General features: G+C 34.1%; 1 protein-coding gene across 2 annotated transcripts in view; it reads left to right on the top strand.

Annotated features, from left to right (window-relative positions):
- LOC150076038 (uncharacterized) overlaps window positions 1–12,488 on the top strand; it is a 221,989-nt gene extending 209,501 nt beyond the window's left edge. Inside the window, exon 5 of one of the 2 annotated variants that reach the window (XM_090387070.1) lies at window positions 10,094–12,488. In XM_090387070.1, the coding sequence (XP_090243196.1) occupies window positions 10,094–10,333 (240 nt within the window). In that variant the 3' untranslated portion in view covers window positions 10,334–12,488. The remainder of the gene's footprint in view (window positions 1–10,093) is intronic. The other variant, XM_090387071.1, reaches the window with a different exon arrangement.
- Window positions 12,489–13,607: the final 1,119 nt, after the last annotated feature.

Below are 13,607 nucleotides of genomic sequence, written 5' to 3'. Positions count from 1 at the left end.
GCTGGTGCCAGCAAGGACAAACATAATAGAGGAAAGAACAGCAGAAAAAGGAGGAAGAATAAAAAGTAAACACGTGATAGATGAACAAAAGGAAAAGGAACCTATAGTACTTAGTCCTGTGCTTGGGTTGGATGTTGAGAAGACAAAAGAAGATATTTGTTGACATTAGACTTGAACTTCTGTAGACTAATTTTCAGGAACAGAGTGAACAGCTGTTTGGAAGAAATGTAATGCCGAGAGTGAAAGAGAAAACTAAGTTTTTTAGATGCAGAGGAAGCAATATTTGTAATGTGCTTGTGCCAAGAGAGACTAGAAGTCAGGGTAATCCCAAAAAGAGATATATCACCTTGCCTAGAAATCGGAGTGTCACCAAAGATAAGCATAGGAGAAGAAGAATCCTTTTTGCGAGGTATAAGACAAGACTGAGTTTTAGAAGGGTTGAAATCAACTAAGTTGTCTTTGCCCCACTGGAGAATTACCTGGAGATCGGCATTTAAGGAATTGGTAGCCAATATTCGAGAAGTTAAAGATGATTGAGCAGAGCAAGGTTTTCCAAAGTGGAATGCGATGTGCTAACATCAGCAAAACTATGGATAGGATTTCCAGTCAATGGAAGAAGGTCATTAATATACAAGAGGAAAAGAGTGGGGGAAAGAACTGAACCTTGGGGGGAACCAGCATTAGTGGAGAAGTTAGAAGACAGAGAGACATCTACCATCACCCTCAGTGAGTGATCAGAGAGAAAACTGGATAGCCAATTACAAAAAAACAGTTGGCAAACCATAAGATGGAAGCTTGTTTAGAAGACATTTATGCCAAATGAGCAAATTTCCTAGCAGAATATGAGCTTCTGTTTCAAATATGAGCAAATTTCCAAGCAGAAGGAAAAACACCTTTGGAATATGAAAGCAAAAAAGGTGGCAAAGAACAGGAGTAAGTTCGGGAGCACAGGCCAAAACCTGTGAACAAGTAGAGAAATACCATCAGGACCTGGAGCTTTCTGAGCATCTAAGTTTTGTCAAAATCCACCTGACATCCTTTTGATGAAAGACCATGGGAGGCATTGAATGGAGCGTGTTGGGAATGGAAGGAGGTGTTTTACCAAGATCATTAATGCATGAGTTGGAAAAAAAATGGGATGCTAGAGCCAAACACTTCAGTCACCCAGTTGAAGAAAAGACTCCTGGTCACCCAAGCCTTGTGGTTGGAACACCACAAAACTCCAAGGCGGTTTTTAAAATCTCTGGAGTTCTCCGAATGGTACACGAGCAGTGGTTTGACCTTGCAGTCACCTGAAGCATTGGCACAAAAGAGCAATGTAAGCTGGTCTTTCATTGGCTTATGGCCAGGCAAGGTGATGTTCTCCTTCGTGATATATGTTCTGCCACATGTTCTGCGTGGCAGAACATATATCTCTTCCAGAAAAGGCCAGTTTCATTGCAGTTAAACACCTGCTGTGAAACAAAGCCTCCAGCCTCAATTATTTTCTTAAATTTCTCACGATATTGCTCGGTGGCATCGCTATCTGCACTGGGAACCTCACCAAACTGTGTAATCCGGTCCTTTTTCTAAATCTGGTAAACCACCCCTTGGTGCCAAAAAACTCCTTCACAGAACCAGTACTTGTACTAGGAGCCTTGGCGCCTCCGTAGCCAGGTGGGCAGGAGCAGCAGTGCGTAGCACACACACTTCTTGATTAGACCGGGGTTCGAGCCCGTGACCACCAAATACGGAGGATGCGGAAAGGTCAGGGAATGACCATCGCATATCCCCAGAGCAATATGGCTTTAGTTGCTAATGCTCCTAAAAAAAAAGAAACCATATAACCATAACTAGGAGCCTTAACACCAAGTTCCTCAAACAATTGTTTGGCTTTTTCACAAATAATTGCCTCACTGACACTATCACCTGCCATTCATTATTCCACACTAATAGAAGAGTTTCCATCTTTTCCATGATATTACAACATGAACTGCTTAACCTAGAAATTCCCTTCGCGACCTGTGCACTTTTTATTTTTTCCTTGTTTTTTAAAATTGTACTGATTGTTGATTTAGCCATACCATATTCAACACTTAGATCTCCTACACTTTTTCCACTTTCTCGCTTGAAAATTATTTCTTTCTTAATGTCAAGTTACTTAGCTTCCTGACTCTTTTTCCTGCTCATGGCTAAAATTATATAGCAGAATAATTAAAAAATGTATTTTCGCTGCTAAAGGGCAAATAAGCAGATAACTGAACTAAACTAATATCTGAACCTTACAAACAATAACAAAGATGATAACTGGCGCTCTAATCAAAGTGGGAAGGTCCCTACACATCATGCGCACGTGCGTGCTATGTCAGCCGATAGTATTCCTCCATGTTCGTTGTAGCATCTGTGTTTGTTTAAGCATTTGTGTTCATTGTAGCATCCTGATTTTATTGATAAAAACTGTTCGTTGTAGCATTCATTCATTGTAGCATCGTTCGTTGTAGCATACCTGACTGTATTTAATTTCTTGAAAAGCTAAGTGAGAAGTTTTCTGAAGATAGCTAATATATTCATGGTTAGTGTTGCCGGATTGGTGAAAAGTTACAAATTGTGCTATTTGTTGATTTTATGGTTAATTTAAATCAGTTTTATGCAAGTTTTTTTGCTGGTCTGCAAATATTTCTAATTTGAAATAAAGATAATTTATCACTATAAAGATGTATATGCTACAGATATATATTGGATTCATTTATAAATATCGGCGAAGGTAAAGAAAGCCAACATGAGAACGACAAGAAACGTCGGATAACTTACACGGAACATTAGTTTCCCGATATGGCACTCTAGCGCTGCTCGATCAGTAAACAGGTGGTAGGTGTTATCGGTTTGGAGCAAAGTCAAGAACAATATATTGATGGCAAACAATGTGCTGATTGGTGTATGAACACAACACACAATAACATCAGGTTAGTATCATTTTAGTAGCACTCAGAAGCACTAATGGTAACTTGCCCTAATGATCGCTTTCCATAATGGTGGAAAAAGGTAAGGTTACCTCCACTTGAATCCCATGGGAGCTTGAACCCCTCCCGAAGTGGAGGGAGTAACGTAACCTTTTTTCTTTAGAATCACAGTCATATTTAGAAATACATTAATAAAAAAAAATAAATTTTTTATGACTATTTTTATTTTCTTGTTCAATAATATTCCCTAATGGTGAAAAAAGGTCAGGTTACCTCCACTTGAATCCCATGGGAGCTTGAACCCCTCCCAAAATGGAGGGGGTAACATAACCTTTTTTTCTTTAGAATCACAGTCATATTTAGAAATACATTAATAAAAAAAATAAATTTTTTATGACTATTTTTATTTTCTTGTTCAATAATATGCCCTAATGGTGAAAAAAGGTCAGGTTACCTCCACTTGAATCCCATGGGAGCTTGAACCCCTCCCAAAATGGAGGGGGTAACCTAACCTTTTTTTCTTTAGACTCATGTGGACTAGCGCATAAATTGTTTATTAACAAAATATTATTTTTTTATTACTGTACTTTTATTTTTAAAGGCACTTGTGCGGATATACACGTAACATAACGTCAATCAGCAGCTATTCACTATATATATATAGAATCTTTCTTTCTTTTCTTATATTTTTTCCTAACCTAACGTTTAAGGTTAGGTCACTAAATATAAGGAAACTGTTTCTATTATTTCCTTACCTACCATTTAAGGTCAGGTTACAAAATATAACAAAAAATAAAGAAACCTTTTCATTTTTTCGTAACCAAACCTAAATCAACAGTATAGTAAAGACACTCATGAACTCAAAAAAATCTGCTTTTAATAATGAGAAAAAAACATAATGAAGAACATAAAAATGAATAGAACGAAACTTTTATTAATTTAGTTTTCAGCAAAAAAATCAACCAAAGTTTTATTTTCCTTACAAATTTCTTCCATCTTTAAAAGATTCATCGCTACTATTACCTGTTTACCGTTCATTACAAAACTATTATGCACCATTCTTTACTCATAAATACATTATAATGCCAACCAATGACTACACAGTAGCTTGTCCTCTGTCGCACCCACCACCAGTCATTTCATTGTTTGCCACGCCTACCTGTCAATCAGTCCTTCTCGATTTCGGCTCCAGACCGATAACACCTACCGTCTGTTTACCGAGCAAGCAGCGCTAGAGTCCAGTGTTGGGGAAACTTAATTTTCTGCGTAAGTTATTCGACATTTCTCATTGTTCTCATGTTGGCTTTCTTTACTTTAGCCTAAATATCAATTGTTATTTCTTACATGTTCTACTTGTACAAAATATGAATATCCATGTTTAAGTGCACAGTTGTTACGAAGATTAAATATTTACTGTATGCTTTGTTTCTAAGCTTTGATTAACCTTGTTGTGCATTAATTGGGCGTGCATTATTTTGTGCCACTAGTGTTCATTTTGGCATGTACATCTTGTTCTGTATAGTAGGGATCCCCAACTTTTTATCAGCTGTGAAGCCATATTTAAAATTCAAAATATTTGGTGAGTCACCATTAGTGGGCTCATAAAAATATTACCATACAAATTCACTGTAAATAATCTTTTGTTTAAACTTTAATTTGTATAATTATATGAATGTAATTGTATTATATCGTTGAACTTCTAAAAATTTCAGTCTCTCTTATCTCTCAGGGCTGTTACCCAGTAGCATCTATTGTATTCGACAACACTGCACACTTTTCTGAACTTAAACCTCTACTCCTTTCTACTGAAAGCTATGACAGATTTTTCCCTCTCTATCTTTAGAGAAAACTCTAAGCATTTAGGAAATATTTGAGATGATTTTGCAAGATACTCATTGAGACTCCTTGTCTGTATGAATGAAAGTCGTGTGCTTTACTGATGTGTTAGGCAGTAAAATGTTGTGTAATTACCTAATGAAATGTTTATTCGTACTAGATACACACTTGCTTATTCTTACAGATTTTATTATTTTTAATACAGTGGATTCCGGTTATTTGGGCCACCGGTTAATTGGGGCAGCCGTTTATTTGGGACAAATCTTAAAAAACAGAACCCAATCAAGAAAATAGCCAGGGTTTACTTCGCTTAATTGGGACAAAATGCCGTTTAATCGGGGCAGGAGACCGCAGCACTGGAGATCACCCTACGATTGTCTGGAGGTCACAACCATAAAACAATAAAAACAATTAGCGGTCACCTGTTTATTGGGCTTTTCTGTTAGTGCAATCTATCATAAATCAATAGTAAACTCAATCTTACTGAATTTGCGATAATACCGACAGCTGGAATTCTGTGGGTTATTATGGTAAAATGTGTTTACATTTCCATGTAATCTTCAATCATATAAAAAAATTAATTTTCAGATCTTCTCTTCATTCCTTTTTAAAGCTTTGTAACTCGTTACTCCGTTCTGACTTGCGCATATCGTGTTACTTGCAATTTGTGTGTGCTGTGTCCCTTGTTATTGATTGCTTATCTTGTTACTGTTTTAAATTTTAACTCCCACCCACAAATGTCAATGAACAGAAATGTCAACTAGTTAGTTAGGTATGTACATATTACATATTAATATGTAATATGTGTACATATTACATATTAATATGTAATATGTACATATTAATTATTCCGATTATCATGTATATTCTTCCGATTTTACGGTATCATTTAATTTTTTAATTGGTAAGGTGATAAAGGGTAAATTTGTGCTTAATATATCTTTGCTTTTATAGCCTGTGGATAATATTCCTCCTATTTTCACTAATTAGAATCGCTGTTTAATAGAATTAAAATTCAATTCACAAATGTGATCACAATGGCCGGCGCTTACTGCACATCGTATAGTGAACAGTACTTTACTATGTTGAGTTCGTCGTAACGTGATTTGATTGTACAGTGAACCAATTGTAAAGGGGGGGGATACATTGTATTTTTAACTATTTACATAAAACTTCGGATAATTGGGGCAGCCGCTTAATCGGGCCAAAATGCACTAGTCCTGATGTGTCCCAATTAACCGGAATCGACTGTATTAAAAACTTCTTTGGCAGTTTTTTTTTTTTTTTTTTTTTAATTCATTCGGCCATTGCACCATTCAAAATTTTCTCTTCAAAAATATGTGTTATGTTGTTGTTGCTTATTTATTTATTATTATTATTATTATTTATTTATTTTTTTTTTTCCAATGTACTTAATTTCTTTTAGTTTCTCTCTCTCTCTCTCTCTATATATATATATATATATATATATATATAAGTATGTAAGAATTGAAAAGTCTGATAAAGTTTGTGTAGATGGGTGGGCAAATTTAGTTATAAGTCGAATATAGGGATAGCAAAAATGCAAAAATCTGATGCAAGCTGAAGTAAATATTGATACATGGTCAGGTATTTCATCAGGGGGACTACACTGACCATGTATCAGGAACTGTGTTTCTATACTTGTCCATAACAGTGGGAGAGAAGCAAAATAAAGCAAAAAGATTATAAAATTAGCACATTCTCTCTCTCTCTCTCTCTCTCACAGTATGGACAAGATAGTCCCAACAGTGCCGATGATATAAAAAATTAAGGTAAAAATAAGGATAAAGCTAAAATAAAATATAAATAAGTGTTTTCAGAGTAGGAAAATAGGTTTTTGAATTTAATGTAGGTATTAAGTAAATTTGGGGGGGGGGGGGGGTTATTATTTATTTATTTTTTTTTTTTAATTTTTTTTTTTTTGTGTTGAAATTTTGTGGAAATTAGATGAAATTAAAATTAGAATTTAGAACAAGCCCTTCCCCATCCTGAATTTAGAACAGTTGAGGATGGGGAAGGGATAAAGTAGTAATTAAATAAAAACGAAAATAACGATAGAATGAGGATAGTTGGAACATTCGTATCACCCTCGTATTTCACTAATAGTTTTACGAACGGAAAAGGCTAGAAGTATAAAGATAAAAAGTATAGAAAAAGATATTAAACATTCTAGGCTAGCTGGGGTTGTAAAGCCCAACTTTTTAGTATGGGCCCTGGCTTTGTAAGTGTTAGTATAATAAGGAAACTAATTCCAAATGTTTGTAGTGCAGGGAAAGCAAAAGCGATCGGTACAATGAGACACCAGTGCACCTGCCTCAGGGTAAAGAACCTTGTGGTGAAGTGGACAAAGGCCTAGGATGGCTAATTTATGAAATTGGGATGGTTTTGAAAATAGGGTGAATACGTAGAATGTATGGAACTTGCACTCTGATGAGTGCTAAGCAGCTATAGCTGAGAGGGAGTAGTACAATAATATAAAATAATACAAATTACACTTTAAATAATAAATAAATGGCTTTTTTGTATCAAATAAAAATTAATGTAATATTATTATGTAATGGTATAAGATTAATTGAATTTCAACTGATAGCTTAAAAACACAGAAAGAAAGAATATATAAATAAATAAATGATCATAAACAAAGAAAGTGCGCTTCCATTAACCATGGTCATTTTGTGGCTTCTTGATAAGATAATGTGTATGATATTAATTTTTACTTCATACAAAAGCCATTTATTTATTATTTAAAGTGTATATATATATATATATATATATATATATATATATATATATATATATATATATAACCCTCGCTATTCGCGGGGGTTACCTTCCTGAGAAATGTCGCGAATACTGAGTTATGGCTCCCATAGTAATAAAGGGGTTCCGTTCCAAAGTATGAAATATATAAGAAAAAGTAGTCTAAAATTTTGTCTATGTATGTATTATATGTACCTTCATAATATGACTATGTACATAGACAGTACGTAGTGAAATGCAAGCATATGGCATCGAAATGAAAATAAGAAAATATAATATTAAATGTAATATTTATTAAAAATTTCAAACAAATCTTGCAAATCAGCGCCTTTGCTAGCAAAAAAAAAACATCCCGCAAGTGCTATCACCAGTTTCGCTAAAGTGTTGATAAAGAAGTTTTGCCTTTTCACGAATGATGAGTGAACTTAACGGAATTTTATTTTGAATTCGGTCTTCTATCCACAGATTTAAAGCTTTTCCATTTTTTTAAATTTAACATCACGAGTTACAGAGCAAATTTTTGAAGCAATTAGCGCGGTTTCACGGACACTACGGCAGATTTTTTCTTCCGATTTCTTGATTGATCGTACTGTTGACTCATTGATTTTATAATGGTTTTGCCACTGAGGAGACACTTTCACCATTAGAAATTTCGTCTAATAACTCAATTTTATTCGCTAGTGTCATCACCTTCTTTGATATTTTCACATTTCTCTTTTTATTCGTAACCATATTTTTGTAGGGGTTAGAAAGAACTTGACCACAATAAAGTCACTTTCTTCCGTTAACGCACTCGAAAAAGTCTGTTTTACACTGCAAAACGGTAGAGTTATCATTTTTGTAAGCATATCAATTTATAAATTGATAAATTTATTCAATTTATAAACATATAAATTAAAATCAAACGACGAAACCTTCCATGACTAACACATACTGAACAAGGATTAGCGAGAAACATCCACGCTCGAGATTTTTTCACCCCTCTCCCCCCACCCACTGAGCGCTGTTTTGACCGGGAAAGATAATTTTAGCCACGCCCATGTTTTTATGGCGGAAAATATTCACGGCGTTTTAAAATTCACATTTTTTTAGGTTTCATTTTATATTAAATCGGCGATCGCGAATACGCGAAACCGCGAATACAGATACCGCGAATAGCGGGGGTTTACTGTACTTGATTTTACTTGTTGAGTTTATAATTTTCTACTTTTTTTGCTGCTCAGTCTTTCTGGTGTATATAGAGAACTGAAAACCAGAAAAACTATATTTTAAAAATTGCATATGGGTTTTCAACCGTTGCCAGGTTCAAGGTTCAATTGACTTATCAATATTAAAATTAAAAGACATGAAAAAGTAATAGAGAGTTTAATAAACATAAGGATTTTAATCTTCCTCAATTGTAAATTGTTGTCCAAAAAACAGTTAAAGGATTTTGGTTGTTGCAACCAAAATCCTTTAACTTTTCTTAGAAAAATTGTAGTTTAAGGGAAAGAAATGATTAACCTTACCTTCTGCAATGCGTTCTTCATGATATTGGGCTTTTATAATATATGAGTAACCTTTATTTCAAGTTTTTGTTCAACAACCTGTGAATGTGGCACCTCCAATTTCGCAGCTAGATATAGTAGCTTTTCACGGGACAGTTGAGCCTTTTATCATATAATAAACATGCAAACTAGCTTCACATAAATTACTTAATCCACAAAACTAAACAGATATATCCATGGGCAGTTACATCTTCCTACAAGAAAAACTACTAACAAAAATTCTATTTCCGTTTTTGCTTCAGCCTCAGCAATTTTGTGAGCAATTACCTTCTGCAAAAAAAAGACTTATTTCCACCTTGTGGAAAATAATTTTCTCAATATTTTTTAAAGAGACCATCTCGCTTCTCCTTCCCACCCTACCTCACCTCACCTCACTCTATAAGCCTCACATTTTCTACCTTGAATGCTCCTTTCCCACCTCATCACAACAGCTGACAAATTCTCTTTAAGTGGCTATTTAATTCGGGGACATTACATAAACAATCACGTGTGCACCTACATTTGAGTACTGGCAGCTATTTTGTTTTCACATAAATGAAGCGCAAGTTGAGCTAAGATAGAAACTTATTTTTCAAAGATTATCAACATTGAACTAATATAATTTTGCATCAATTTCTGATGTATAAAGTTAACAGTTGGTGATTTAAAAAATATACTAACAGGTGAGCCTTTCTTTAACTAAAATTAATTGTACAGGCTCGTTATAGCAATCTCAGAACTAGAATATACGACATACTACGCTATGAGCAGTTACAAGCTATACAAGTTTTGTATAGTAAACAACAAGGGCAATGCTTACACATAGTTAAACTAAATCTCAATTAATTTATGATACTGACCTCTGAATCAAGTATAAAGCAAATTTTTAAAAAAAAATTATATAGAGTTCAGTTCTATATTGGCAACCCTGCTCACAATTTCATTTTAAATGAAATATGATTTTGACTAGTCTAAATAAAAATTACATTTTTTATATACATATAATTTTAGGATACTCCTAAACGTTCTCGGAGAGGCAGGCCACGCAAAGATGAAAAAACAGAGTCAGAAGAATCTCAGGATATGAAGAGTGAAGAAATGAATAGTGCTGAAGAAAAAGATGTGCCAAATGAAGATGGGCCACAAGAAGCCAAGCCTGAAGCAGAAAGAGCAGCAGAAGAAGAAGAGGAAGAAGAAGAAGAGGAAGAGGAGGAGGAGGAGGAAGAAGAAGAAGAAGCAGCAGAAAATTGATCCGGTTAAAAACACAAACAATCTTTGGTTGTTTCACTCTGTTGATCAGAAGGGGGGGAGAGGGGTGAGTCATCTTGGCACTCATTTCCACCATAAATGTAAAAAAAAAAAGAACTTTGTTGATGTTTTATAATTTGCATCACAAAATGCACTGTGTGCAGCCATTTCATTTTTTTGCTGACATGGCCATTAACAACCTAAAACCTGCTGAAAGCAGAATCTTAAGTTTGCCTTTTAAAATATTTTAGCTTTAATTAAAAAAAAAAATTTTAATGGAAAGGGAATATGGTATGGGTATGTTTAAGAGATTTTCTAGTATACATACTGCATTTTATACCCTTCCTCCCCTTCTAAATGTTATCACCATCATTCTAAAATTAGAAGCTGCAGTGACTTTTCCATAAATCGTAGCATTGGAAAATTATCAACTTTCTGTTTCTGTTAACACGCACAGTGACAGTCTGCTGTCTTATGTATGCTGTCATTTTTGATAACTTGCCAGTTGCAAACTGTTTTGCAGAAGGGTTGAGAAGTGGTACATACCTGTTCTTTCCAATGTTAGTGTTTGATGTGTAACTACTTCTTTAGATTAGCCACTGAGGACTTGCCTGAAAAAAATATTTTCCTATATGCAAATGAGCTACATAAATTTGTATTTGCTCCTTGTATACTACTGACTTTTAAAGTTTAGTATGTTTTTCTTCAAGTTCAATGTATATCCCAGCAGTTGTGAAAAAATAATATTTATACTGCAAATCATCACCAGTTTCTCCATCACCTTAAATTAGTAGATTCTACTAACATTGTGTTAGTATGAGTTGACCCTTCATTAAGTCAATTGATTCAGATTTGTTATATTAATAAAAACTTATACAACTTATAATGAACCAGGCAGATGGATGCACACAAATATACACTCCAATTAAATGAATAAATTGCAGTTCATGGTTATGAGTACTAGTTGAAAATGCTCTTTCCCATTTTAATTCTAAATTTTTTTTAATAAATTTAAATTTTACAGAATAATAGCCCATACCCTTTGGGAGGGGGAAGTGGAAAGTCACTGCTTCCTTTAACACTAATTTAGGGCATTGCAGTATGTGTTACCATAATTTAATTCTTAAGAGCAATATGAGTACACAGTTTAGGTTATTAATAGGTGTAGTATACAATCTCTTATCTTCAAGTACTTATCACTTCTTTTTCTCTCTCTACTTTTTATCATCACAGGTTAAATATAAGAGTTTACTAAACTGAAATAATAAAACAAATTAATGATTAACGTAATGTTTAGTTTATTTATTTGTAAGTTGTAAGAGTAAACTTTATTTAATCATAGGTTTTTAAGTGACTAGTGAAAAGTATGTTAGGGAAATGTGCATGTTTTTGTACTTATTGTGTGAAATGTTCTAATGATTGTGTACTCAGCAATAGATGTGTTACTAGTCTTGGGTGTCTTGAATATCTGTACCTTAATGTGATGGTTAATCCAGTTCAGTTTTAAGTCACTGGTATTGGATGGTCACAGTTTGCAGTCAGTGGAGGGAAATCTTTCTTTTAGGCAGGTCTGTTTGAACTGTTTTGTGTACTTCCGTGTAGCAATGACATCCTTACTGGTGAGGCAGACTTGTAGACTAAATGATTTAGCTATTGTACAAATTTTATTCTAGAAGGGTGTAAATTTTAACATGAAGAATGAGATTATTACTTCTATGCTTCCTTTATATTATTCCCTGTGAAATGTTATTGCTACCAGATGCAACCACTTCCAACAGTGTTACATTTAAACGGTGTTTATATCCTTATTATACTTGTCTCATGCTGTCTGTAATGGATCATGCACCTAACATCTTGTAAGTTCAACTATCATGTGCTCATCATTATATCATCTTTTTCCCCCTTTTTTTGTGTAGAAGTCACTTTGTTTATGAAGTTGTGGGCTGTTTTGATAGGTTTTTAAGTAATATTGAAAATTATATAAAAAAAGTCCTTGTTGAGAAAAAAAAAAGAAAGAAAGAAAAACTGACCTCCCCCTTCATAGCATCACTCACCAGATGTATTTGTGATGTGAATTTTAATAATAAATGTCCTTGGTCATTTGCTTTGTTGTTATTAAATTCTACAAAAACTGCCAAAGTCAGTTATTTTAATTGTCTAGAATCAACTTTAAAATATGCAACATTGTACAAACCAGCTTGCAGTTGTAAGTTAACTTGTACACTTATCCCATAAAAAAACAATAGTTTAACAGTAACAAAATTATTTATTGAGCAGTTAATGTACTTCAATTTTTATAAAAATCCCTTTATCACACATTTCTGTCAGTAAAGTATATCAGATTATAAATCTGTGTTTTGTAGACAAGATATCTTAAAAAACTTTAGAATGTCATTTGGCAGTTACACTTTGTATAGTCATCAAAATTTAGTTTAAATTCCTATAATTGGTCACTTAACTGAACTGCCCAAAATTAACACTACAGTGATTTCTGTGAACCACTTTCCATGGTTATGGATGTATATTGGTAAATAACAACATGAATATACTTAAACAGTTTAATTGGATATATATATATATATATATATATATATATATATATATATATGTGTGAAAAAGCACATGGACTCCCATCCATTTACGTGTGTTTTTAAGGCCAGCAGATGTTGAACTGCAGTGCATATTGCAGTGGGCTGAGTACTAACAACAGCAAAACTTCTATACCAAGAATTGCCTCAATATTGTGCTACTTTCAAACAAATGGTGTCACCAAAAGTCTAGTCTGTCATTTATTTAAAAAATGAGACATTACTATGACAACTTGTATCAGAATTTACTAGTCCCTTATCAGATAGCAAGTGATTAAATTAGTGGATCCAGGGCAATTTAATGATTCGATAAGCTGTTCTATGAGCTGACATATGGTGTGAATAAGGTACACTTCGTTTTGTAGCACAAGAAAAACATGTAACAAAAAAAAAAAAAAAAAAACGACATGCAAAGAATCCCACATGGTTTGTGCGTGTGTGTGTGTTTATTTGGTTTTTAGGAGCATTAGCAACTAAGGCCATATTGCTCCGGGGATATGCGGTGGTCATTCCCTGACCTTTCCGCATCCTCCGTATTTGGCGGTCACGGGCTCGAACCCCGGTCTAATCAAGAAGTGTGTGCTACGCACTGCTGCTCCTGGCTACGGAGGCGCTGTGGTGTGTGTGTGTTATATCATGAAGTGTATCATAGTCTAAGTGCATTAGCATATATAAAGCCATATAGCTTT

The sequence above is a fragment of the Mastigoproctus giganteus genome, chromosome 13, assembly GCF_048544385.1.
Source record: "Mastigoproctus giganteus isolate SK-2022 chromosome 13, ASM4854438v1, whole genome shotgun sequence".
Taxonomy (NCBI): domain Eukaryota; kingdom Metazoa; phylum Arthropoda; class Arachnida; order Uropygi; family Thelyphonidae; genus Mastigoproctus; species Mastigoproctus giganteus.
This window is presented reverse-complemented; position numbering and strand designations above follow the sequence as displayed.